This window comes from Geotrypetes seraphini, chromosome 13 (genome assembly GCF_902459505.1).
Source record: "Geotrypetes seraphini chromosome 13, aGeoSer1.1, whole genome shotgun sequence".
Taxonomy (NCBI): domain Eukaryota; kingdom Metazoa; phylum Chordata; class Amphibia; order Gymnophiona; family Dermophiidae; genus Geotrypetes; species Geotrypetes seraphini.
The window spans coordinates 14,653,432-14,681,161 of NC_047096.1; the positions used below are offsets into that span (position 1 = coordinate 14,653,432).

Sequence of the window (27,730 nt, forward strand, 5' to 3'; positions counted from 1 at the left end):
CTGAAGCAACCTGCGAAAGATGGTCCATGTCGGGACCCACACATTGTTTGAGATAAGTGCTAATTCTAAAATCAGTTACAACTCTATAACACCAAAAAGTTTTGATGAAAATTCATACGAGATTTGCTATATAAATAATACTTTAAAAGCAATATACAGTAATTGGATGGTGAGACCTTATATGTGGGGGGTTTCCCCTATGTGGTCTTCGGGTCTTTGAGCATATACTTTTATAAGAAGTATATACTGTATAGTCACTTAGCAGCAGTTTTTCAGTTTATATATTTCTAGGTTTTCTTTATTTGTAATATCAGCAGTGAGAAGTGAGTCTTTACTATTTTTTTTCACCCTTGTATTCAATTGACTCTAATTGGGGTGCCCCAAAAAAATGCACACTGAGTGCTGTTCTATAAACAGCACTCCAGGTTGGGCACCGTTTATGGACTAGCAGGTAGCGCTGGGTCCCGTGCCCAACTGAAACCTGGTGTAAATTCTTATAGGTAAATTAGGCATACATCCCTGGACTTCTATAATGCTGACCAAGATGGTAAAGGGGTGGAACTCCTCTCGTATGAGGAAAGACTAAAACGGTTAGGGCTCTTCAGCTTAGAAAAGAGACGGCTGAGGGGAGATAGGATTGAAGTCTACAAAATCCTGAGTGGAGTAGAACGGGTACTAGTGGATCGATTTTTCACTCCGTCAAAAATTAAAAAGACTGATGAAGTTACAGGGAAATACTTTTAAAACAAATAGGAGGAATTTTTTTTTTCACTCAGAGAAATAGTTAAGCTCTGAAACGCGTTGCCAGAGGTTGTGGTAAGAGCGGATAGCGTAGCTTGTTTTAAGAAAGATTTGGACAAGTTCCTGGAGTAAAAGTCCATAGTCTGTTATTAAGACATGGGGGAAGCCAATGCTTGCCCTGGATCGGTAGCATGGAATGTTGCTACTCTTTGGGTTTTGGCCAGGTACTAGGGACCTGGATTGGCCACCATGAGAACGAGCTACTGGGCTTGATGACCCAGTAAGGCTATTCTTATGTTCCCCTGACCTGCCCATGTCCTTCCCATGACCACGCCCCCTTTTCAGCTACATGCTAAAAGATTTTTGTGCACAGCCAGTCGGGTTTTCAAGATAGCCCTAATGAATATGCATGAGTGAGATATGCCTATAAAGTAGGTGGTAGGCATGCAAATTTTTCCCATGCAAATTCATTAGGGATATCTTGAAAATCCGACTGGCTAGGAGTCCCCCAGGACAGTTTTAAGCACCACTGGAATAACACTTACCTGCTCCCCCTTATTAAACCACTGCCTCTTCCTGTAGTAGGGATTGATTGGGTCTGAGCATGTGAAATCTCACAGGAATTTGGGGAAACAGTTATTGGCAGTACAAGCGCAAAATCTCTTATTTCCTGCTGTACCTAAAATAGACTACGTATATTTCTGAAAATATTTACTGATTAATTTTTGGTAGATGATCATTCAAGAGTGAAGCTGAGCCAGCTTGGAGAAGATCCCAGTTCCGATTATATCAATGGCAACTTTGTCCCAGTAAGTTTCCCCCCACCCTTTTATTCCCCCTCTAAGCAGACTTCAGACTGTCATGCAGCAATGAGCCTGGCGCTGCTCACTTTCCACTAAGATGAAAGAAAAAACTAGACTCCTGGCCCTGGTGGGCTTCCATGAGATACACATTTGGGGACAGGTTTACTTTTCAAGAAGGGTTACATAAAAGACTAATCCAACCAACACAAAAGAGGACTAAAACAGAAGTCAATCCTTGCTGGTTATAATACCGCTCTCAGAGATCTGTGCTATCCTCACACGACAGTGTTCGGAACCATTCTCACAGGTAAAAGATATCTTTCATTGAGTCGGTATTTTTTATGCAAAAACCATAACCACGCAAGCTCATATAAAGTGCTGAGTGCAATAAATAAATGACTTTTTTTTAAAAATAGATATCAAAAAACTTTTTGCACTTATCTTATAAAGAGCCGGCTTGTGGTTCCAAGTTGTTCATTATATTTCTGAACGCCCTACGGGACCCGTTTCACCACAAATAAAGGGCTTCTTCAGGGGTCTTATGTTATAATTAGAAACTGCAATAGAACAACAACACAAAAACAAAAACTTAGGTTTCAAGTAAATGAGATAATGCAAGAACTTCATATAAATGAATAAGACGGATGTACTTACTGTGCTACAGTATTAGTATTAACACAAAATGGCGCTGGCGAACTACAAACGCCACGCCTGCGTCTTATATACCCTTCTAAAAAGTGACATACGCATGCGCTTTGTTTACGCAAGTCTCACTGAAACAATTCAAAAAACTTTTACACTAAATATGAAAAAATATGAAAAATTAGAAAAAATAGAAAAAATTAGAAAAAAGAATTAGAAAAAAGAATACCAGTCAATACCAGAGTTTAACCCATTTGGTTTTATCGTATTCAGTCTAAATATCCATCGGAACTCCCGCTGATGCAATCTTCGTTGCCTATTACCCCCTCTCATGTGCTGTTCTTCTCTAAAGACTGCCAGTTTGTTAGCCCACAAAATTCAGAACTTTTCTCTAGATTTATTTAGTTATTTTAAAAAAATTTCTATCCCGCTTAAATCCTAAGCGGGTTACAAAAGATGCATACATAAATACAACAAACTCTACAAATTTATCAGCAATCAACAATAAGATTGTGTCATAAATTTCATCATCTAATATCAATACTTATGGGAATACGCCATCATCTTTCGATTTAAAACAACCCCAAAAAGGCTCTCACAAACGGGCATGTCTTCAGTGATTTTTTTTTAAACGTTTTGAAGTCTGCACATCGTCTCAGTGTACCTCTCATGGCGTTCTAAACCTATCGCTTCTGTGTTTGTTCAGATTCACGGGTTACTGATCAAATGGAGAATTCAGGATAAGATTTTATTGTTCATCTGTAAGTCAGTTGGTCCCACCAAAATTCAAATTGGTGACCAACTGACATTCCCACCAAAATTCAAATTGGTGACCAACTGACATTCCTACCAAAATTCAAATTGGTGGTCAACGGACTGCCCTGTTCCCAATCAGGTCAGTGGACCCATTATGTACAAAGACAAGCTGCAAACCTCACAGCATACCCTGAAGAAAGCCACAGCTTGATGGCGGAAATGTCGGTTTCTACCTGACAAGACGCAGCGAGACCCAAAAACCTGCATCAAGCATGTTTGTTGCATGTTGGATCTTATTTTTAAAGTGTTTGATTTGTTTGTTTGGCCTGTTCTAAGCGTTTTATTATGCACGTAGAATTCTGCAAGTAATAAAATTTTAAATAAATAAATAACTATGAAGAAGAACTCCAGCTTAGAAGAAATTTGAATCGCTACTAAGGGCTCCTTTTACAAATGCGCGTTAGCGGTTTTAACGCGCGCTTAGCGCGTGTGAAAATGCTGCCTGCGCTACCGCCTCCTTTTAAGCAGGCGGTAATTTATCGGCTAGCGGGTGCTAAAATGCTGCGCGCGTTAGCCGCTACCGCCTCCTTTTAAGCAGGCGGTAATTTATCGGCTAGCGCGTGCTAAAATACTGCGCACTAACCGCTACCGCCTCCTTTTAAGCAGGCGGTAATTTATCGGCTAGCGTGTGCTAAAATACTGCGCACTAACCGCTACCGCCTCCTTTTAAGCAGGCGGTAATTTATCGGCTAGCGCGTGCTAAAATACTGCGCACTAACCGCTACCGCCTCCTTTTAAGCAGGCGGTAATTTATCGGCTAGCGTGTGCTAAAATACTGCGCACTAACCGCTACCGCCTCCTTTTAAGCAGGCGGTAATTTATCGGCTAGCGCGTGCTAAAATACTGCGCACTAACCGCTACCGCCTCCTTTTAAGCAGGCGGTAATTTATCGGCTAACGCGTGCTAAAATACTGCACACTAACCGCTACCGCCTCCTTTTAAGCAGGCGGTAATTTATCGGCTAGCGCGTGCTAAAATACTGCGCACTAACCGCTACCGCCTCCTTTTAAGCAGGTGGTAATTTTTCGGCTAGCGTGCGCTAATCTTGTGCATGCGCTAAAAACGCTAGCGCACCTTAGTAAAAGGAGCCCTAAGTCCCAGGTCAGAGGCAATGTCCCCTCTCCTTTGTCTTGTGTAGGGTTTTACCCACCCGCAGGAATACATTGTCACTCAGGGACCCCTGAAGAAAACCATTGAGGACTTCTGGCGAATGGTATGGGAGCAGAACGTGTATAACATTGTCATGCTGACCGTGTGTATGGAAAACGGACGGGTAGGTGTAAAATTTCCCCTGGTTTTGGATAATAGTTACAACTTTTTAAAAAAAAAATATTGTGCTTATTAATGGCAAAACACCGAAATACAGTACGGTGGTACCTCGGAATCCGAATGCCCCAGAGCACGAACAACTTGGAATCCAAACTTTTTTGTAAATTAAATTTTGCCCCGGAATTCGAACGCATGGGGAACTGCAAGCGTTGCTCAGCCCAAAGCTTCCCCTCTGGCGCAGCTTCCTGTTTCCGCCTGAGAGGGAAGCTTTGGGCTGAGCACCGCTTGCAGTTGCCGATGCCGATCTTGCTGCCTGTGCCGGTGGGGGACCCGATCTTGCTGTCTCTGTACAAATCCAGTGTGTTTACTGTTAAATTTATTTGAACATCTGAGTTTGTGGGACCACAAGCTATTATTTTCAATGGGAAAAATTGTCTTGGAACTCGAACGTTTTGGAACTCTGACGGGGTTCTGGAACGGATTAAGTTCGGATTCCAAGGTATCACTGTACTGCCAGACAGTAGCCAAAACAACTATAAGGTATGACAAAGCAGACAAAATGTTGTCATTTTTCCTTCCCCCCAAACCCCACTCCCTTTACCTCCACAATCCCATGTTCCAATACGTAGTTACAACATTTAAGAATATTTGATGATTGTTCATATTTAAGGAGTGACCCTCCAAGAATTTCACTCATAGGCGTCGGAACAGGGGAGGCCTCCATGGCCTCCCCAAAAATTGGCGGTCGACGGTGGGTCGGTGTCCGCCCTACCACCCGTTTCCTGGTGTTGCACTTTATATCTTCGGGGCAGCCGCTGCGCAGCGACAACGAGCAGGCCTGCCCTGGAACCCTTGTTGACACTGCACGGCGGCTGCCCCGAAGATTTAAAGTACAATGCTGGGAGGAGGTAGGAGGTGGAGTTGGGAACAGGTGACAGGCTGTGACACAGGATTCCGCTAGGGCAGAGCTCCTTGGCCCCCCCCAAACCAAACTGTTCCGCTGCCTATGATTTCACTGGTAGTGTATTATAAGAGTAGAATGCCAGTGATCTGCCTACTTATTCATAAATAATAAGGGAAAGGAGTGGGGGGGGAAGGAGGATGGGTGCCGGCACCCCACTAAGATGGCGCCTGGGGCGGACTGCCCCCACCTTAGTATGCCACTGCTAGATGGAGTAATTTCTTGAAATGCCAAACAAACCTTATGACTGACACAGGTGAGGACCAGCATTCCAAAATTGGTCAGTAGTGCCCAATTCTAAGGTGTTCTTTAGGTGCTCAGCCATAGTCCATTTTCAAAGGGGCTAAATACCTATTTGTCAAAGTTAGGCAACCAAACCTTTTCAAAACAGACAGTACAAGGTTTTGTAGAAAGGGTGGCAGGATGATTAACAGGAAAGGGAGGAAGGTGTGGGTGAGAAGAGGGGATAGATAGGAGATACAGTTGAGGAAGAGTGAGAGGAAGGGGAATGAAGAGAGTGTGGTACATCCAGTTTCATATGGCCATTACCTTGATAAAGAGAGAATGCACTGTAGGTTACCAAATACTTTCACTTTCACTTTCCTTCTGAAGCAACAAAGGACTAAGAGATTGCTCTCTGTGCTCAGTCTTTAGGTCTGATTCTGATCCCCAAAGTTTAGTAATTGTATTTTGCTCATTGGCCGACCCCTAATGCAGGCAGGCATTGTATGCCAAAACTTGGCTCATGTTGGGCCAATATAGACAAGTCCCAATTCATTGAGGCCCCTTGTCCTTTTTTTGCTGTACCAAATACTCTCTCTAGTCTGGAATCGGTATAAATCCTAGTAGATTACATTGAGTTTGTCATCCAAGAGGCGCTTGGTAAACATTTTCCCCTCTGAGATGCTTTTCTTTTCATATCTGCAAATAGATTGCAAAACCTCAGTGTCATTGAGATAGCATGTGAAAGGGGAAGTTTCTGGAAAGATTCTCCCTCAAGTAATGAATGATTTTGGAAGAAACCATACGGAGAGAATGCTTGTGTGGAAGGAGTGGAAAAGAGAGGCCAAACTGGGATATAAGGAAGCAGAAGAGAGAGAAAGTGAGAGGAACTGCTGAACTGCAAGGATGTGATTGGGTGCTTCGAAGGTGCATGAACCAACAGTGCTGCATTGGGTTACCAGATTATGTAAAACCCAGACCCTAGACCCGCCCCCAGGCCCCGCCCAGTTCCACCCAACCCCGCCCCTTTGCGGCCACATCCCAGCCCTAGCCCTGCCTCCTCAGCCTGCTCATCTCGGCCGGCAGGGCCTCTGCCCATACATGGATGCCCCTCCCGATGTGATCTGCTTTTCAAAACCCAAAACAAAGTGCCGGGTTTTCAAAAGCTGTCCCGATGTCCGGGCATGCCCTCTAATAAGAGGACATATCCGGGTAAATCCTGACATCTGGTAGCCCTAATGCCACATGGCCTCCCGTTGATTCTAACTGCCGCCTCTGTCCTGAGTATTCAGAAATCTGGAGTGCTGCATGGCCCCCAACTGACCCAGCCTTGTCTGGTGGTTTGCATGGCTGGAGGGAGTTCCCTGTGTTTGGGTAGCACAGTCAAGGGTGGCATCTCACCCCTTCTTGTACAGGATACCACTTTTCCCAATGCTGGCCCTGCAAGAGAGACAGCTAAGCACTGAGTGGGAGTAATGATCCTTTGCCATCTTCTATACTCATGTTTTTTGCCATCCGTAGGTACTGTGTGATCATTATTGGCCCTCGGACTCTTCACCCGTCACCTACGGAGAGATAACGGTCCACCTCGTTGACCAGACCATTTCCAATGAGTGGACAATACGGGAACTCAAACTCTGGCATGTGAGTAACACTCCTTTGGCCCCAGAAAACATCATTGTTTCCTCCTGCCTCTTGGTCATTCATCCAGCCATCCCCAGGTCTAAGCACATAAGAAGATAAGAATAGCCTTACTGAGTCAGACCAATGGTCATAGAAACATAGAAACATAGAAGATGACGGCAGATAAGGGCCATAGCCCATCAGGTCTGCCCACTCTACTGACCCACCCCCAAGTCTACTATCCTAGGGATCCCACTCCTGGTGACAGGTTCCCTTGACTTAACCCTCTAAGGCAGGGGTGTCCAATGTCGGTCCTCGAGGGCCGCAATCCAGTCGGGTTTTCAGGATTTCCCCAATGAATAAGCATTGAAAGCAGTGCATGCAAATAGATCTCATGCATATTCATTGGGGAAATCCTGAAAATCCGACTGGATTGCGGCCCTCGAGGACCGACATTGGACACCCCTGCTCTAAGGGATCCCACATGGGCATCCCATTTGCTCTTAAATTCTTGCACGCTGTTTGTCATCGAACCCAGTAGCCCGTTCTCAAGGTGGCCAATCCAGGTCCCTAGTACCTGGCCAAAACCCATCCCACAGCGGGACAAGCCCAGCTAGAGTAGATTTCTGGGTCCTAATTTGAAGAATAAAATTGCAAATAAGATAGTTTTCCTTATGTGGTATGTTGAGGTGGTGGAACTGACCATCAAGCCACCCTTGAGTTTGGAAACAATTAGGGAGGTTAATGCCTTTAAAATGATTTAGGAAATGTCAACGTTTCCCAAGTCATTTCATAAAAGACACTGTGTAGTGATCTACGCCACAAGGACAGTCCAGCCTACGACAGAAATGGACCTGGGTGCCACAAAAGTCAAGTGGTTTAGAAGTAAAAAGTGGAACCAGATCCTGGACTTTCAGGAGTTAAAAATGTTGAAGTTTATTATGTTCTTAAACAAATAAATGTCACAATAGGATAAAAAAAAAAATCAAACAAATGCCAACAGAATAAAAGCACAAATAAATGTCACTGTATGTAAGGTGATCAGACCCTACATGGGCCATGTTTCGGCCATGTTTAGCCTTCCTCAGGGGTCCTTAGAACACAGTCAAAAAACCCAGTAACATCACAGAAAAAACTGTTGGTCGAGTCCTCTGGAGCAACTATCGTGCTAGTATGAGTTCTGGAAAGTCTTTTTTTGATTGCTTTTTCACTGTGTTCTAAGAACCCCTGATGAAGGCTAAACATTGCCGAAACACGGCCCGTGTAGGGTCTGATCACCTTACATGCAGTAACATTTATTTGTCTGATTTTTTTTTTTAATCATATTGTGACATTTATTTGTTTAAAGAACATAATAAACTTCAACATTTTTAACTCCTGAAAGTCCAGGATTTGGTTCCACTTTTTACTTCTATACCAAGTCATGTCATTTGTAGCCCAAAACAAAAATAAGAGAGAGAGAGAAAGAAATGAAAATTTGTATAAATGACTCAGAAATTTGTGGCCTGAAATTATGCCCAGAAATTATGTTAAGAGTCTGGCTGGCTGGGATTGTGAGGTGCACCTCCCTCTGAGGGTTCTGTGACCCACATAAAGCCAGACATACCTAATGCAGGTTCCCAAACCTGTCCTAGGGGAACTTCAGCCAGTCCGGTTTTCAGGGTATCCACAATGAATATTCATGAGATCGATTTTCTTTGGTGTGCAAATCTATCTCATGCGTATTCGTTGTAGATATCCTGAAAACCTGACGTTGAGGGTTTTCCCAGGACAGGTTTGGTAACCTCTGATCTAATACCACTTGGTTAGTACCATGCTTACAATGGAACTGGTCTGAAACCCTGAGATCTGAGTTTCAGACGTCCTAAATTGTACCCTAGAGTTTCTGTGAGTAAGGTGTCTCCAGTGTTCCTCCTGAAATCAAAATTTGATCATTTTCACTGTATCTCAAATAGAGATTCTGGGTAATTACTAACAACCTTCCTGTGTACATTAGGAAGATGTGAAGCTAGAACGGAAAGTCCACCAGCTGCACTACACAGAGTGGCCTGACCATGGTATCCCTGCGTCCACAACTTCCATTATCACCTTCGCTGAGATGGTGCGAGAACATGTGCAGGCGGCAAAGGGATCTGGGCCTACTTTGGTCAACTGCAGGTAGGGGCAGTGCATTGCTTCTAGTTAAAGCTCACGGTCAGTGGAGTATGTTGCAGTTCTGTGGTGTGTCATATCTAAAGAAGAGACGCAACTCTGACCATCAAGAGAAGAGTATATGCAAGGGCTGTGATCTTCTCCCTCCTCTCCCAGGCCCTTTCCATATATCTTTCCCCCTTTCTCTGGTGTGACTAGCTGAGTTGGTATTAGGAGCCCAGTTTTTTGCAAGGTTAGATTGAGTTATTACATATTTCAAGTTGGAACCTGGGAATGGAGAAGCTATTTTCAAAGTAGGGCAGGGAGACCAGAGCCAGAGAACTTGGAAATGATTTAGCTCTTTTCCCCATGCTTGTCTTGTTCCATTTTCTTTTCTTTTTTTTCCAATTCTTTATTCATTTTTCATCTTACACCAAGTGTACAATAATACATCAACTAATTCATATACATCACTTGAAAATTCTTTCCTATTATTATTTCAGTACATATTTTAAGCCCCCACTCCCTCCCTTTCCACAATTATTGTAAATCAAACATATTATACGTGTAATGTGTTCAAAATAATAATTAAACCAATAATATAGCAATATATCCCCCCCTTTCCCATTATTATAATTATACTTTTAGTATAAAAAGGTGTCTACTCATTGCAATATGTTATCAATGGTCCCCAAATTTTTTTTTAATTATTATAATTCCCTTTTTGTATGGCAATCGTTTTTTCCATTTTGTATATATGGCATAACGAATTCCACCAGAAGGTGTAATTAAGTCTGGTGTAATCTTTCCAATTTCTGGTAATATGCTGAATGGCAACTCCTGTCATTATTAATAAAAGTTTATGATTATTAGATGAAATTTGACTTTTTATTCTCATGGACGTTCCAAATAGAATTGTATCGTATGATAGAGCTACATGGTTTTCTAATAAGCAATTAATTTGGGACCAAATTGATTTCCAAAGGCCATAATACAGGGACAAAAATAAAGCAGATGATCTGGAGTCCCTGCTTCCAGATTACAATGCCAGCATCTATTAGACTTAGAGCAGCTATACTCACTCGAGGAACGCAGAGAGAGGGGGGACATGATCGAGACGTTCAAATATCTCATGGGCCGTATCGAGGTGGAAGAGGACATCTTCTTTTTCAAAGGCCCCACGGCAACAAGAGGGCATCCGTGGAAAATCAGGGGCGGGAAACTACACGGTGACACCAGGAAATACTTCTTCACCGAGAGGGTGGTTGATCACTTGAATGATCTTCCACTGCAGGTGGTCGAGGCCAGGAGCGTGCCTGATTTTAAGTCAAAATGGGATCGCCACGTGGGATCTCTTCACAGAGAAAGGTAGGGGAGGGTTATTGGGGTGGGCAGATTTGGTGGGCCGTGGCCCTTATCTGCCGTCTATTTCTATGTTTCTATCCAACTTTTGTAATCTAACTGGGGTCCAAAATGCTCTTATGTGACAAAAAGAACCAAGTCTTGTTCCATTTTCTTCCAGTGCTGGAGTAGGCCGGAGCGGCACCTTCATTGGCCTGGACCGGCTGCTGCAGCAGGTGAAAGTGGAGAAGATAGCCGATGTGTTCAATACAATTTATACAATGAGGGTGAACCGCTATCTGATGATACAGACCCTGGTAAGATTTGCTGTAGTGATTCACAAAACCCCGTTAATCTGATTAAGCTAATCAGCTTCTTCTGTTCGTGGGGCGATGGAAATACTGGGACATTGCTCCTTTGGACCGATGAGATGACAGAAGTTTCTACGGAGTATTTCTAGCCTCCTCAAAGCATGTTTCTCCCTGAGAAAGGTGTAAAACTGAACGGGACAAAGGGTGAATACGATTTGCGCTGAGAGAGGTTCTGTCTTTTCTTCCCCCCCCCCCCCCCCCCCACAGGGCCAGTACATTTTTCTGCACAGCTGTATCCTAGAAAAGATCACAGAACAGCAACACGCAAGCAAAGAAACGTAAGGTTCATAGGCGGTCAGTGATTCGAATGTTTAGGAAGGCTAATGTGGGTGGGGCTAGGTGGGTGGTCAATCGTTAGAGTGGTGACAGCTGTCTTAGTAGCAAAGGGATAATGGAGATACTTTAGAGCAGGGATCTCAAAGTCCCTCCTTGAGGGCCGGAATCCAGTCGGGTTTTCAGGATTTCCCCAATGAATATGCATGAGATCTATGTGCATATACTGCTTTCAATGCATATTCATTGGGGAAATCCTGAAAACCCGACTGGATTGCGGCCCCCTGTCCTACAGCAATAGTCAAGGGTTTAGGTCAGGCATGGGCAACTCCGGTCCTCAAGGGCCGGAATCCAGTCGGGTTTTCAGGTTTTCCCCAATGAATATGCATGAGATCTATGTGCATGCACTGCTTTCAATGCATATTCATTGGGGAAATCCTGAAAACCCGACTGGATTGCGGCCCTCAAGGAGGGACTTTGAGATCCCTGCTTTAGAACATAGCAAAGAAGGACCCCTTCACGGTGTGGCTTGTGAGTCCACCAGGACAGATAGGGGAAAATGCTTGAGTACCTGCTTGAGTACCTGCTTGAGTACCACTTAAATGACCTTGATGGGCAGAATATAAATACCTAATAAAATAAATATATTCCTTTGACTGATTATGTTTTGCTGTGCTTTTTAAATGAACTCATCTCATTTTGTTTCAGGTCCCGACCTATCCTTCAGACATCCTTTTCCCAGTATTGCTTGAGGAACTCTGCCAACGCCTGTGCTGGTTTCCAGCAGGAATATGAGGTAAAGACGACGGAGGCAGGCAGGGGAGAGATACAATAGACCAGTGATTCCCAACCCTGTCCTGGAGGAACACCAGGCCAATCGGGTTTTCAGGCTAGCCCTAATGAATATGCATGAGAGAGATTTGCATATGATGGAAGTGATAGGCATGCAAATTTGCTTCATGCATATTCATTAGGGCTAGCCTGAAAACCCGATTGGCCTGGTGCTCCTCCAGGACAGGGTTGGGAACCACTGCAATAGACAATCCTCACCTGCATGATCCAGGCTGTGTAATTCTGTAGAACTTCCCTCTCCCCGCCTATGTCTCCCTCTGCTGGCAATGCAGATAACCTTCATTTTTCATCTTTTTTTTTTGTTTGTTTGTTTCTAAGGTCCTCATGGAGGCTGCAAAGGATGAAACCAGTGGTGGCACAGCAGATCCAGTCTCCATTAACCAGCAAACAAATACTTACTCCATCTTACCATGTAAGGATCACCTAAACAAGCCTTTCAGAATATTTTTTTCTCCTATCACACACACCTTATGATCTACTGTGCTGTGGGATAAGAAGCCCGGGGTGGGCAGCCTCAGACCTTGAGAACTGCAGCCCATTTGGGTTTTCAGGATTTCCCCCAATGAATATGCATGAGATCTGTTTGCATACAATGGAAGCAGTGCACACAAAGAGATCTCATGCATATTCATTGGGGAAATCCTGAAAACCTGACTGAGCTGAAGCCTTCGCGGACTGAGCCCTGGGCTTCTTATCCCACAGACCTTGAGAGCCGCAGCCCAGTCAAGTTTTCAGGATTTCCCCAATGAATATGCATGAGATCTGTTTGCATACAATGGAAGCAGTGCACACAAAGAGATCTCATGCATATTCATTGGGGAAATCCTGAAAACCTGACTGAGCTGAAGCCTTCGCGGACTGAGCCCTGGGCTTCTTATCCCACAGACCTTGAGAGCCGCAGCCCAGTCAAGTTTTCAGGATTTCCCCAATGAATATGCATGAGATCTGTTTGCGTGCAATGGAAGCAGTGCACACAAAGAGATCTCATGCATATTCATTGGGGAAATCCTGAAAACCTGACTGAGCTGAAGCCTTCGCGGACTGAGCCCTGGGCTTCTTATCCCACAGACCTTGAGAGCCGCAGCCCAGTCAAGTTTTCAGGATTTCCCCAATGAATATGCATGAGATCTGTTTGCGTGCAATGGAAGCAGTGCACACAAAGAGATCTCATGCATATTCATTGGGGAAATCCTGAAAACCTGACTGAGCTGAAGCCTTCGCGGACTGAGCCCTGGGCTTCTTATCCCACAGACCTTGAGAGCCGCAGCCCAGTCAAGTTTTCAGGATTTCCCCAATGAATATGCATGAGATCTGTTTGCGTGCAATGGAAGCAGTGCATGCAAATAGATCTCATGCATATTAATTGGGGTAATCCTGAAAACCCGACTGAGCTTCAGCCCTCAAGAATTGAGGTTGCCCATCCCTGCACTAACTAGTCAGGTTGATTTAGTTTGGCGAGGAACATAGGATGTAGGGGGGCTGTCTGAGGCCTAACATTCAAAAATATTTCTTCATGCAATGGGCGATGCTAATGAATTAAGGGTGTCAGGTCAAAAGCGCGCCGGGACAAAGGCGCGAGCAGACAACTGAGCGCAGCGCGGAGGTGCGCGCCGAAGAAAAAGACTGTTTTTAGGGGCTACGACGGGGTGTGTGGGGGGAACCCCTCACTTTACTTTATACAGATCGCGCCGTGTTGTGGGGGCGTTGTGGGGGGTTTTGGGGGTTGTAACCCCCCACATTTTACTGAAAACTTAACTTTTTCCCTGTTTTTAGGGAAAAAGTTACGTTTTCTTTAAAATGTGGGGGGTTACAACCCCCAAACCCCCCACAACGCCGCCACGATCTGTATTAAGTAAAGTGGGGGGGGCTCCCCAACAAAAACCCCCGTCGCAGCCCCTAAAAACAGTCTTTTTCTTCAGTGCGCGCCTCCGTCTTGCGCTCAGTTGTCGGCGCGCGCCTTTGTCTTCCGCGTTACTGTCTATGAACCGTTTTGTGGTCTATAAATAAATAAATAAATGTATAGCTTTGGAAATTGCCATCATTCTCTCTCTATGTAAAATCCCAGGGTTCTTCTTTTCTAGGCCCAGGTGTTTATAGCTGATTATCTTCCATTACATTTACTCTTGGGGGCCGTTGCTGTATGGGAATGGGGAGGGGGCATTCCCTTCCAAGATTCTTACTCTGTGAAATTCCTCAACTCCAATTCTTAAGCAGAGGCTCTGAAAGTATAAAAAAAATCCAGGCAGACCCAAATTTGTGTGTTCATAGAAAAATACTCAACCCCCTCTCCCCCTTTACTGAAGAGCTACTGAGAAAAGCAAAATACAATAGGAAACCATAAATCCAAATTATCCTATAATCTGTAACGGAAGCGACCGAATCTGAAATGAATCCTCTATGCTTAGCCCAGCCTTTCTTGAATTCTGTTACTGTTCTCATCTTAACCACCTCCCCCAGGAGGTCACTGCACCAAGGGGAGAGGGGGTTGAGTATTTTTCTATGAACACACAAATTTGGGTCTGCCTGGAATTTTTTTTATACTTTCAGAGCCTCTGCTTAAGAATTGGAGTTGAGGAATTTCACAGAGTAAGAATCTTGGAAGGGAATGCCCCCTCCCCATTCCCATACAGCAACGGCCCCCAAGAGTAAATGTAATGGAAGATAATCAGCTATAAACACCTGGGCCTAGAAAAGAAGTACCCTGGGATTTTACATAGAGAGAGAATGATGGCAATTTCCAAAGCTATACATTTATTTATTTATTTATTTATAGACCACAAAACTGGTAAAAACTATTCTATGGAATTTGCAGTATATATGTAGATAACTACATAAGCATTGTTATACTGGAGCAGACCAAAAGTCCATCAAGCTCAGTATCCTGTTCCCAACAGTGGCCCTTCCAGGTCATAAGTTCTGTATCTGGTGATCCCACAGAGTAAAACTGATTTTATGCTGCTTACTCCAGGAATAATCGGTGGATTTTCCCAAGCCCTTCTTAATAATGGTTATGGACTTTTCTTTCAAGAATTGGGCAAAACGTTTTTAAACCCTGCTATGCTAACTGCTTTTACTGTACCTCATTCTCTGGCAATAATTCCAGAGCTTAGTTACACATTGAGTGAGGAAATATTTTTTCTGGTTTATTTCTTCCTCCTGCTAACATCTCAGTCACAAATTGTGCACATCAAGAATGTCCCTGTGGCCTTCAGCACAGCTCTTCACCATCGTTGCACTGCTGTCACAATCCCATGTGGTGAAAGAAAGATGGGCAGCATGAACCTTAAGCCGCTTCTGCTTTCTGCTCTGTTACTGGTCCTTTACACAACATATCTCTGTTTGCAGATGACCGAAGCAGGATTAAATTTTCACCACTGGATCTGGAGCTCTCACCAGAGCTTGCCTCAACCTGGTTCATTCCGGTGAGTAACTTTTTTTTTTCCTTATGCTTCCACCTGACACACGCACTCCTTCTCCCACAACCTTCAAGCTGTCATGTTAGTTTTACTCAGATAGTTTAACTCTGAGACCCACATTTCCAACACTTCCCACATAATAAAATAAGCTTTGAATCGCAAGCTTGAACACTGTAAAATAGCTAAATCTGAGGTCCCCAGTGTCCAGTGGATATAACAGAAGCAAACAGTTTTAATTTTGTGCTTTGCAAAATGCTGGCTATTTAGCAGTCCCTCTGTAACACTCGCCCTGTAAGACAGCAAGGACTTTAAAGAAGAGATGAATTCCCTGTTAACATACGTATTTGCCATGATATAGCAGGGATTCTGTAGAGGAACTAAGTGCTCCTGTAATGTGTCTCATGCAGTAACAGGGACAGTGCAGAAGGACTGAGTGCTCCTGTATTGTTTTCCATTTGAAATAACAGGGACAGTGCAGAAGGACTGAGTGCTCCTGGATTCTGTCTATTTAAAATCACAGGGACAGCGCAGGCGGACTGAGTGCTCCTGTATTGTTTTTCATATGAACTAGCAGGGACAGTACAGAAGAACTGAGTGCACCTGGACTGTGTCTGTATGAGATTGCAGCGATGTTGCAGACGGCTCCCTGTGGACCTTAACCAAATCCAGGTGCAGCTCTCCTTACCCTGCATAATGGAGTCCAAGGTGGTGGCCGTGTCTTGTGGTCATGTGCACAGATTTTAAAGCCCAGAGGGAGCAGTCAAGGTTCTTCTGTTTCTGGTGGCATAACATTGACAGACTGCTGCTTGCTGCAGGGATACTGTTCTGCAAAGGATTACCTCGCCATAAAGGGGCCAGACGGGGCCAGTGCGGATCAGTTCTGGAGGCTGGTATGGGAGCACAGCGTGCACATGATCATCACCCTGGTGCCGCCCGTCAGTGAGAAAGGCCAGGTAAGACCTTGCAAGCTACGATGAGGCATCAACAAATGACCCTGCTGATGGCGTTTCTGTATTTGGAGCAATGTGGTCAGGAAACGTATAGTGAGTAGAGAATGACACGGTGGCGTTTAGCTGTGGGTAACCCGCCAAAATGGTGACCAAAAAAAAATGGTCACTGCAAGTTCGGGGACAAGGCCATTCACCGCCCTATGGAGCAGTGAATGGTAGCAAGGGGCGGTGAACAATCTTGAATGCGCGGTGACCGAGCGTTCGAACCGGCAGCCCACTCTCTCCCGCCGTCCGTCCATGTATCTCCCTTCCTCCTTTTCCCTTACCTTTTCTTCTTAAAATGTCGATTTCTGTAAGGCTACCAGTTGTATTACAGACAGAGCCTTGAAGTCGTGTTGCGTTGCCTGCCGGTAAAAGTCTCCTCTGACGCAACTTCCTGTTTCCGGTCGCATCGGAGGAGACTTCTAGCAGGCAACCCGACGCGACTTCAAGGCTCCGGCTGTAATACAGCTCGTAGCCTTATAGAAATCGCCATTTTAAGAAGAAAAGGTAAGGGAAAAGGAGGGAAATGCACGGCTGGCCGGCGGGAGGGAGCTACTGGACCGCGTGAAGGGTGCTGGGGGTGGGGGGATGGAGAGGAGAAGACGCTGAAGACGGGAACGGGGCCGGGGCGGTGAAAGAGACAGCAGGGCGGTGACGGGGCGGTGAAGGGGACGGCAGAGACGGGGACGGGGCGGTGAAAGGGACAGCGGGGATGGGGCAGTGCAGAGGATGGTGGTCCAGGGACGGGGCGGTGATGGGGACAGAATTTTTCCCTGTGTCTTTCTCTAATAGTGAGTTAAAATTCCCACCCTGCCACTCACCTTCTACATAACAATTGGACGAGTCACTTAAGGAGGGATTTTAAACTTGGCCACCCTGTTTGCAGATCAAACCCATGTGTGAATTGTTGCTGCTGCTGGCTTCCTCTAGGTGTCTGAAGGTGGTGGGAACAGGGGAGTGTGAAAGAGAGAGAGAAAGCATGTCACTGGGAGCAGAGATTTTTGTGCCCTTTATCACTGGCTGGGTAGGGGAGGAGGCATCAGATCATGGGCAAGGTGGGAAGAGGAAACAGAGAGAGAGATAGGATTTAGAGAATGACACGGTAACAAAATTCATCACCGTTCCTGTCCCCGGCGGGAAACCATCTTCATGTCATTCTTTAAGGAGAGAGGGAAGAATCGGAGTATAATTGGGCACAACCACTGACCCACAAGCTTTGCTTTGAAGAATGCTGGTGTAGAAGGACTGAGGTTGAAACAGACACTAAAGAATGACAGTCTCTGGTATCCAGAGCAGATATTGTGATGTCATAATGCCTCATTCCACCAGTGCCTAAGAGCCAATCACATCAGTGATGTCACAATGGCTTCATTATCCTTGGCTCACATAAGAATCAGAGTATGAATGGCCACAACCACTGACCCAAAAGCTTTGCTTTGAAGAATACTGGTGTAGAAGGACCGAGGTTGAAATAGACACTAGACAATGACATGGGTTTATTTCCCGCGGTTATTCGCGGGGACGGGAACGGTGATGAATTTTGTCACCGTGTCATTCTCTAATAGGATTGTAAGGGGGTGAGGGGTGGAGAGTAAGAAAAAATTGTCTGAGGCCACCATAGTCCCTTGAAATGACCCTGTATGTTGAGATCCTGTTTCTGTGAAAGTCGCTGAGTCAGAGGTAGAGTTAATCTATGGCTCCAGAAAAAGGAGGACGGATTAAGACATCCGGGCTTTACTTTTATTGAAAGCAATGGAAGTAAAACCTGGATGTCTCAATCCGTCTTCCTTTTTCTGGAGCCAGAGGCATCATTATCTAATGTTTCATGTCTGTTCCTCGCTATTTGATCATGGTCAGAATTGGTTGAATTGCACGTATAGCCAATAGGGCTGAGTTTCACCCCGTGTCCCGACCTTTCCAGCTTTGGTGTGAAGAGTGCTGGCCATCTGACAGCAGCCCTGTTTGTGCCAGCGGCCTGGCCATCCACCTGGCAGCCATGAAAGATGTGCAGGGATGGAAATGCTCTCAGCTCAAGATGAAGCGTGTAAGTACCCTGGGGAGTGGCACAGCCTGGCTAAGCAGGGCTCCCGCATTCACAATCCTAACAAAATTCTGGAGAGACTATGGGAACTCATTGCAGCCATTTTGTATGAGAGATCTGCACGGGGCAGGAGCGTAGGAAGAGCCAATGTAAGTTGCTGTTTTCTTTTTTTTTTTATTATTATTATTTATTTATAGAATTTTATAATATTACCAAGCATATACATCTTGTACAGTAAAGTGAGATCAGACAACATAATAAACTAAATTTCCGAAATTAAGATATAAACAAAGCAAAAAACTGCAGACTTTGTACACGATGCAGGCACACTTTATTTATAACGAGTAAATCATTAGATTAAAAACCTTTTACCAGGCGAGGGACCCAACACGGTCCGTGTTTCGTATAATCTTCATCAGGGGTCCTTTTAGATAAAAAGAAAGAAAACAATCGAAAGAATAGCCTTAGACAAATAGCAATGAGCGACACGCTGAGGAAATTCGAAACGCTCGGCAGCATTTTCAGCGTGTCACCAGCGTTTCGAATTTCCTCAGCGTGTCGCTCATTGCTATTTGTCTAAGGCTATTCTTTCGATTGTTTTCTTTCTTTTTATCTAAAAGGACCCCTAATGAAGATTATACGAAACACGGACCGTGTTGGGTCCCTCGCCTGGTAAAAGGATTTTAATCTAATGATTTACTCGTTATAAATAAAGTCTGCCTGCATCGTGTACAAAGTCTGCAGTTTTTTGCTTTGTTTGTTCTGGATTGTTTTTTACTGCAGACGGTTGGACCTCTGTTTTTTCTTTTTGTTGGGTTCGAAATTAAGATATACCATAATACATAATTCAATTTGAAAATAAAAATAGATAAATGAAGTAATAAATGATCTAATTGATCACACACTAGTCCTCCATATATTGGATTCAAGATTTAAAGAGTAGAACATATATAAATCAAATAAATTAAGAGGAAATCCATGTCTTACTACAGTGCAGGGAGCTAACCTTCCATGGGCGCTGTTATTCCTTTCTCAAGACGTTTCGCTGAGAGAAAACTAATCAGTTGAGACGGCTCTGTAAAAATATACTTCAAAGATAAATATCTGACTACACATTTACATGGATATCTCAGAAAGAAAATACCCCCTATTTGAATCACTCCAGGTTTTAGAAGTAGAAATTCTTTTCTTCTCTTTTGAGTCTCTCTAGAGACATCAGGAAAAATCTGAATATGATGTCTTTGGACCTATTTTTAAAGAAAAGTTTTAATATCCAATCCTTGTCTGGAGCCAAAGCCACAGACAACAAGAGAGTGGCTGGAACAGCCAATTCTCTATCCGATTGTTCCAGAATTGCGGAAATGTCCAATTGTCTGTCCCGGGATTCCTCAATTTTTTCTTCTTCTTTGGATTGGGGCTTGGCAGGAAGATAGTACACTAAGTTGCTGTTTTCTTATTATGTTTTCTGTATCTTCTCTCCTTGAAAGGATGTTTAATAATTATAATGATTTGTTATGTTTCCCTATGTGCCCTTTTTTCCTGATTTCTAATATTATTGTATTAAGAAATTATTAAATAAAGAATTAAAAAAAGAAGTGTTGTGTCTTCAAAAAATATAATTAGCCAGCCTCCCCCTTTGAAGTAGAGGTAAAAAAATAAAAAATAAAAATTCTAGAACAAACAAATAAGCACCTTTAAAAATGTTAGAAACTAAAGCAACAAAAAATAATCCAACAGCTAGCTCAGCAATGTAAAATTACAATTTAACATCCCCTTTTTAAAAGATATGAAGCTGAGTATGTGATGTAAAAAAGTCAGAAAGTCTGTTGGCTCTTCCTCAGGACAGAAAAGCAAAAGAAAGACAACTCCTGCATTTCTGCTTCCCACTCTGGAGCGATCAGGAGACGCCAGAATCTGTGTCCGTCATACAGTTTCTTTCTGTGCTGAGAAAATGCACCCCGAGCAGAAAGAAGCAGGGACCCTTATTGATACACTGTAGGTAAGAGACTTTTCTTATTTCAACTTCCTCAACACTGGAATTCCCCCCCACACACACTTCCATTATGAAGGTGCCATCTTCGTCTGAGGTTAATCATTCACATAGCTACACCAGGGGTAGGGCATGAAGGCCGCAATCCAGTCGGGTTTTCAGGATCTCCCCAATGAATATGCACGAGATCTATTTGCATACAATGAAGGTAATGCATATAGATCGCATGCATATTTGTTGAGGAAATCCTGAAAATCCGACTGGATTGCGGCCTTCGTTCTCCCACCCCTGAACTACACACTTCACTGGCATTACCTCACCAATATTGGTGTCAGGCCTTTTACTCATTAGGTAGCAGCAGGAAAAGAAGAATGACTCCATCCCGCCTCTCTGTAACCCACACACATTCCTCCATGCTGCCCTGGCAGTATCTGTTCTGTGATGGGTATGTGTGCACCTATAGGACTGAATTCTGTATACATAGGGTTAACATATTTTATGAAGGGCAAACCCGGACGCATGGCCCTGTCCTGTTCTGCCTCCAGCCCCACTCTATTCCACCACCAACCCTCCCCATTCCTCCAGTCACGCCCCCCAAGAAGCCTCATCTCTTTTTTTTCCCTACCTCCAGGCCGTCCATGTGTGGGATGTGTGTGACATCACCCATGCATGCTTGTTGAAGGCCCTCCAGAGGCGATTGGAGTTTGGGCTTTCCAAAACTGCAGGGTTTTGGAAACTGCCTGGGTTTTGGAAAGTTCATCCGGGAACCCGGACAGTCTTCTAAAAAGAGGACATATCCATGTTTTCCCAGATGTCTGGTAACCCTATATATATATATATATATATATATATATATATATATATACAGAGCCTAGAAAATTGGCTCTGAATAAAACACGCTTAAGTGCTATTCTGTAAATGGTGCCTAAAATTAGGCGTGGCTTATAGAATAGCGCGTACATTCGGAAACCGCATCTAACTTTAGGCATGGCCATTTGCACCAATGGAAATGTGGTACAAATCTCACACCTAAAGTTAGGTGTGTTTGACACACTCCCCCCCCCATTTCTGTGCCCCCTTTTTGGTGCTGCACATAAAATGTAGGTGCGGATCCCGTGCCTAAATTTACGTACATTAATGTAAATTTAATCCAAGGAACGCTGATAATTGCTAGTTAAGAAGCCGTGTGCTAATTGGCTTGTTATTCAATTGGATGTGTGGGCAAATTTGCACGCACAAGGTACCAAGTATAGAAATTGCAGGGGGGAGGGGAGGTAGTGCGCAAATTTGCAGCTTATGCTTTCCCTGCCTTGTGTCATGGGGCTGTGCTGAGCATGTGCGTGAGCTGGTTCAGTGGGAGGGTTGTATGTGGGAGGGGAAGGGCTGCACAGCTGCTACCCATGCTGTATTCATTCTGTGGTAGGGCTGTGTGTCTAGGTATATGTGTGTGTGTGTGTATGTTTGCTGGTTCAGTGGTAGAGCTGTGTGTGCCTGTGATTTGCTCAACTGCTGTTCATATACTGTCCTGTGTCTGGTTTTTTTTTTTTTTTTTTGGAGGGTGGGGAAGGGAAGGCTGGTTTTTCGTGCTTTTCATCAGGAGCTGGGTCCCACTTGTTCTTTCGGCCTCATTAGCGTGTGTTTTGACTCCCCTTCCAGCACTGGCATGGCTCAGATGGGCCTCCTCGTGGCCCTGGACTGCATACTGCAGCAGATCAAGTATGAGAAGAGTGTGGACGTCTATGGAGTCACGCTGAAGATCCTGAAAAGCTGCTGTCTTATGAAGCCGACACTGGTAGGATGGGGCAGGATGACAGATCGAGTGTGTATGTGGGGGGGGAGGAGGGGGGAGTAGAGGGAAGTGCATACAGATGTAGAGCTTAATTGAGTCCTATATACAGGGGTCCCTTTGTTAGAGTTACGAGAAGTCACCACCATGCCTGCCATTATAGGGAGGATATGTGGTGTATTACTGACAGTATTCAACTTACCAGTCAAGATGCCTTCCCCTCCTTTCTAAGCTGTACAGTTACCCCACTCGCAGTATGTGTAAAAAAAAAAAAAAAATCAATACACTGGAGTTGAACCTTCATCTGTCTCTTGCCCTATGTGGATACAAGACTGTTCAAATCTGGCCAATATCAGGCTCCGTTCCCCCATGCTGAATTTGGCCACTGTCTCATGCCCTGTATGGGACACAGCCCATACAAATCTGTCCAACATCAGGCTGCAGTTAGCTTAGCGGGGTTTAAAGAAGATTTGGATAATTTCCTAAAAGTAAAAGTTCATAAGCCATTATTAAGATGGTCTTGGGAAAACGCACTATTTATTTCTAGGATAAGCAACATAAAATGTGTTTTACTTTTGGGGGATCGGGCCAGGTACTTGTGATCTGGATTGGCCACTGTTGGAAACAGGATATTAGGCTTGATGGAACTTTGGGTCAGTCCCAGTATGACAACTCTTACTGTATGTTCTTATGTTCTAACCCAGTGTATCACAAACTGTAGTGTGTCACGACAAGATTCTGGTTGTGCTGTGAGAGACACGTCCTATTGGCAGTCAGCTGGCACCAGGGCTTCTCCTCCTCACCAGCCCCTCTACGCTTCTTTGTACTCTCCCCCCCCCCATTGGCATAGTAATTTCAGGGTTAGTATGCCCAGAGGCACTCCCGGCTCGGCCCCACGTGTAGTGTGCCAGGGCTTGAAAAAGTTTGCAAGACACAAGCAGCACTTTTAAAAGCTCCAGCTGCAATATTTAATTTTTACCAGGAGATGGTGCTGTTCCTGTATCTTTTACAAGACGAAGAAATCTCTACCTTTGGCACAAGTCTGTGATTGTGGGCTAGATTTACATTGCAAATATTTCTTCCAGATTAGTTAAAATTGCTGAGTGGATAGCTGATGATTCTTTGACGTTGAATCCTACTAAAACTTATTGTTCTTTTTTACTTGGAGGGATCCAATACTTTTTGAAATTTTGGATAGCTTAATATTGTTAAAGGAAATAATTTAAAGCAGTGTCTCCAAGAGACCCAAAATTTGGTATACACTTCTCCCCGACTTCGATTATTCGCGATTTTTAGCGTGCTGGCTCCTCCCTCCAAATTACAATACGCCATCCATGAATACAGCACCTTTTAGAATACTAGGCATTTTGCAAGCGCAATCCGTCCTCTGGCAGCTTCAGACCGTCAACGTTTCTGGCCTCCTCTCCCAACTTTTTTTTTAACTTTCTCATATGTTATTCGCGGTCGTATCATATTCTCGATGGTTTTTAACAGAAAACAGCGAAAAACATATGAGAAAGTTAATCGTGGTTTTTCCGTATTCGCGGGTCAGAGGGAGAAATGTTTTGTGAACAGTGTGGTTTTCTTAGAAACCATCTATGTCTGCAAGCTGGGGAGACCAGGGATCCTGAAAGTCAAATTCTTGAAATCCCAATAACTGGTCCTTCTGCTTTGCTACTGCTACCATTTATATAGTGCTGAAATAGGGTTACCAGAGGTCCGGATTTACCCAGACATGTTCTCTTTTTAGAGGACATGTCCAGGTGTCTGAACGGCTTTTCAAAACCCGGCACTTAGAAGGTTCATAATGAATGTGCATAGCAGAGACCGAGCCTATGCAGATTAACCTCATGCATATTCATTATGGATCTCCTCAAAGCCTGACTGGCTGCATGGTCAGTAGGACAGGTCTGGAATGGTCTGGTCTAAGATGTTGCCTCTGCACAGTGTACACGATTCTTATCTTGTCTCTTTTTTTTTTTTTTTCATTTCTAGGACCAGTACATGTACCTCTACACAAGCATCGGGGATGTCTTAGCCCAAAAGGAAAGCGGGATAAGGAGTTAATATCCAGGAAGCTGCAATGCGTCCTCATCTCACCCTGCCCTCTGACTCGGAGGGGAAAGTGTGGGTACGGAACTTCAGCTGTGCCTCTGCTGGCCTATGGAAAGGCGAAGAAAGGCTTTATTCACGAGTACAATTGTTAAAAAGCCTCAGAGGTTCCTCCAGTGACGAGCCAAAGGCAAAGCAAGCCCCGAAAATCCTGTGTGTCCAGCAAGGCTGTGGGTCACAGTGTCTCCAGTTCTTCCATATTTATATTGACCGCGTGCGGCATCTGCTATGTTCTGCCTGAAGCAGCTCATTTGTGGACTGAAATGCTAACATCGTGTTCTTCTGCTACAGGCTAAAGACTAAGGGGAGCTTAGAAAGTCTGGGAAAGGACAGGAGATGTATGAAATAATATCTCTTAAAACAAAGAAGTGCGCTTCTGTTGGAAAATTATTACATGAAAACCAGATGTTCCAGTTATCCACGCAGCCGCTCTTCCTCATCTATCCGGGCCGTTTACTGGGTAAAATCACTGCTTTTTACCTGGTCAGTGCACGGAACTCCAGCTGTGTCCTTTCTGCAGCCCAGGTCTGGCTGCAGCTACCACATTTGCAATTTGAATATGTGTAAACAGGTTTTTAAAGTTTGTGGTTTTGCTGTTTGAATTGCATTTCTGCTTTGAGCAATGGATTGGAAAAAAGGCCAGATTTAAATCATTGTATTTTTTTTATGGTGCTCTGCTTGGGCCTTCTTACGACATACAGTCACAAAGTCTTATCAGCGGGACAGAGTTAAGCAAAACAAAGGCGATGCAGCTGTGGATAAAATAAGCGGGGGGGGGGGGGGGGGGACTGGGCGGAACATGTGTAATGTAAGCCCAGATCAGACCCAGGACTGGAAAGAAGAAGCTTGAATTTCAGATGAGAGGTGGGATACGGGAAGAGAAGAGGCTCAGAAACCCTTGGTCACTGTCAGGAAGAAAACCGGGCAAGAAGAAACAGGACAGCACAATGTGGCAGAGAGGGAACACATCCTGAGCACTGTGTGCTGTTTTCTCTCTGCAGTAACTAATGCTGCGTAAGAGTGCTTCTAGTCGGTAAATGAAAAAGGAGTCTCAGAGCAGATGTATCCATGCACCTAACAGGCTTAGGATTACGCCGCTGGGGCTGGTACCTGTTGGAGGCACAACAAGGCGCTGTCGGAGCAGCCGTCTCAGAAACACAGTCAAAGGGTTCTGACTTCAGCAGCATTTTTTTGGTTGTCTAATCTGAGTGAGACATTTTGGATTACCACCTCACCCCAGGTCAACCTGAAGGGACTGATCCAGTCCTGGTATTTTCCTCATTGCACGAACCGAGTTGTAGTTCCGATTTCTCTCTCAAAAAAAAAAAAAAAATAAAGCACAGCCTAGGTCTCTACACAGTGCAGCAGTGCTGCAGGACTGGCTCATTCTCTTCAAATCAATCTCTTTGGCCAAGAAATCAGCAGATTCTTTTACTCCTGATTAAACAATGGCTTTCCAGACCTATTCTGTTCATCTACCCCTCCCCCTCAGTAAATCAGGTTATCCACAATGAATATGCATGAGATAAATTAGTATATATCGGCTTTCCAAAAAAATACAAATTTATCCCAGGTTTGGGAAGCCCTAGACAAAGGCTAAATGCTGACCCAAATTATTATTTTTCTGATCTGCTTTAAATATGACCACTGGCGCCTTTTTACACCAGCCTTCTCCAGTCTGCTGTTCGTTAGAGGTTGACTGAGGCCCTGATGCACAAAACGCTTCTGTGCCACTAAGACTCATTAAAGCAGTCTTAACTGGCATGGAAACCCTCCTGCCGATGCTCAAAAGGGGTCTCTGTGGCTGCTACAAATCCTCGTAGCAGCCACCGAAAACCCTATGCAAATGCATCGCAAGGAGCTCATCAGTATTCAAATGAGCTCTCCTTGTGACGCGCAGTCAGGAACACCTCCCTAGCACCGAATAATTGGTGCCAAAATGCTGTGCGTGTGTTGTGTGAGCTCACTAAAAATAAACCCCAAAAAAGTCCTTTGCAGCTGAGCCCGGGGGGAAGGGGCATTGGAGGATCCTGCCCGATAGGGGGGGGCTTGGTGATAAGGGGGATGGCTCCCTGCTCTCCCTGTCGGGTCAGCTGATGGTGACAGAGGAAGCCCCGAAGCCACCGATTGGTGACTTCGGAGAGTCCTACCGGCTCAGCTAATCGGGGTTTTCCCTACTGCCGTCAGCTGAGCCCTCAGGTAGGGAGAGCAGAGGCAGGAGTTGCTGGGTAGGGTTTGGGCAGGCAGGAGGAGGAGCTCTGCTAGCAATTGCTCATCTGAGCAAGCACCAGGCACAGTTCCTCCCCTTTTTACCGGGTCTGCCCTGCATATAATTTGCAGACAGCATCACCCGGAAAACAAAAATCGCCCCCACTACAGATTTTTTTTTTTTTTACCCTGGTGTGGGAGCTTTGTGCATCGGCGTCTGAGTTTCGGTTTCAGTTTCAGTTTCAACTTTGTTGCCAAACCAGCCCGACATTCGGATTCAGCCATGGTTTGGTTTTCACGGAAAATGCCAGTGCATTCTGGTTGTAAGTGACCTCCCTGGCCACCCACTCTCTGCTCCCTGACCATAAGTGCCCCCATCCTACCCCCCGTAGGCCCTGTGAATCGCTCCTGCCTATGGAGGCTTCAGTTTCAAAATGGTGGGGCAGCAGGAACGACTAGGGATCACTTCTGCCCTATTTAAGCCACTAGACCACCGGGGTTTAAGGTAGACTTGGGAGGGGCCTTGCGTGTGGCTCCAGCAGGGGGGGCTCTGTTAGGTCACGGAAGTAAGGGGGAAGGTAGGGTTGTCTGGTTGTGGAGGGAGGGAGTAGGTGCTGTTGGAGGAGGGACAGGGGGGCCAGTTTTGGTTTTAGCTGTGGTTTAGGCCAAAACTGAATGGCAAATTTCAGCTGCAGATTTGACCAAAACCGAAAAATCTGGTTTCAGTTAGCCCCCTACTGTTGCTTACCCAATAAGGTGAAGAAGTAATAGCTCTTGCCGTAAGGCTAGCTTCAGTTGTGTGCTAAGTCAACCCACACTTGTGTCTGGTATTGTGTGTTCATTGTAGGCATATTGTACCTCATTTACTGGTCAGGGATAAGGTGGTCATTAAATTAAAACTGTGAAAATATAAGTCCTTGTGGTTTCCTGTGTTGAGTCACTTATTGTCCCAATGATCCATTAAGAGTAACGTTACCATATGTCCGGATTTACCAGGACATGCCTTCTTTTTAGAGGACTTTCCAGGTGTCCGGACAGTTGGGTTTTTTTTTTTTAAACCCAGCAGTTTGTCTGGGTTTTGAACAGCGGGTGGGCACAGCATGAATCGCTGTCCCGCCGCGGGTACCTATGGCCTGGGACA

General features: G+C 44.7%; 1 protein-coding gene across 5 annotated transcripts in view; it reads left to right on the forward strand.

The window, feature by feature from the left end:
• Nucleotides 1-25,738, forward strand: part of LOC117347576 (receptor-type tyrosine-protein phosphatase V-like) — a 122,682-nt gene extending 96,944 nt beyond the window's left edge. For 4 of the 5 annotated variants that reach the window (XM_033918688.1, XM_033918689.1, XM_033918687.1 and 1 more), the window contains exons 27-40: nt 1,474-1,550; nt 4,141-4,275; nt 6,976-7,098; nt 9,074-9,234; nt 10,730-10,865; nt 11,127-11,197; nt 11,901-11,988; nt 12,363-12,456; nt 15,390-15,466; nt 16,276-16,413; nt 18,374-18,496; nt 20,335-20,492; nt 22,140-22,275; nt 24,265-25,738. In XM_033918688.1, coding sequence (XP_033774579.1) covers nt 1,474-1,550; nt 4,141-4,275; nt 6,976-7,098; nt 9,074-9,234; nt 10,730-10,865; nt 11,127-11,197; nt 11,901-11,988; nt 12,363-12,456; nt 15,390-15,466; nt 16,276-16,413; nt 18,374-18,496; nt 20,335-20,492; nt 22,140-22,275; nt 24,265-24,336 — 1,589 coding nt within the window. In that variant the 3' untranslated portion in view covers nt 24,337-25,738. Of the gene's footprint in view, nt 1-1,473; nt 1,551-4,140; nt 4,276-6,975; nt 7,099-9,073; nt 9,235-10,729; nt 10,866-11,126; nt 11,198-11,900; nt 11,989-12,362; nt 12,457-15,389; nt 15,467-16,275; nt 16,414-18,373; nt 18,497-20,334; nt 20,493-22,139; nt 22,277-24,264 lie in introns of those variants that run through there. The other variant, XM_033918691.1, reaches the window with a different exon arrangement.
• The last annotated feature ends 1,992 nt before the right edge of the window (nt 25,739-27,730 follow it).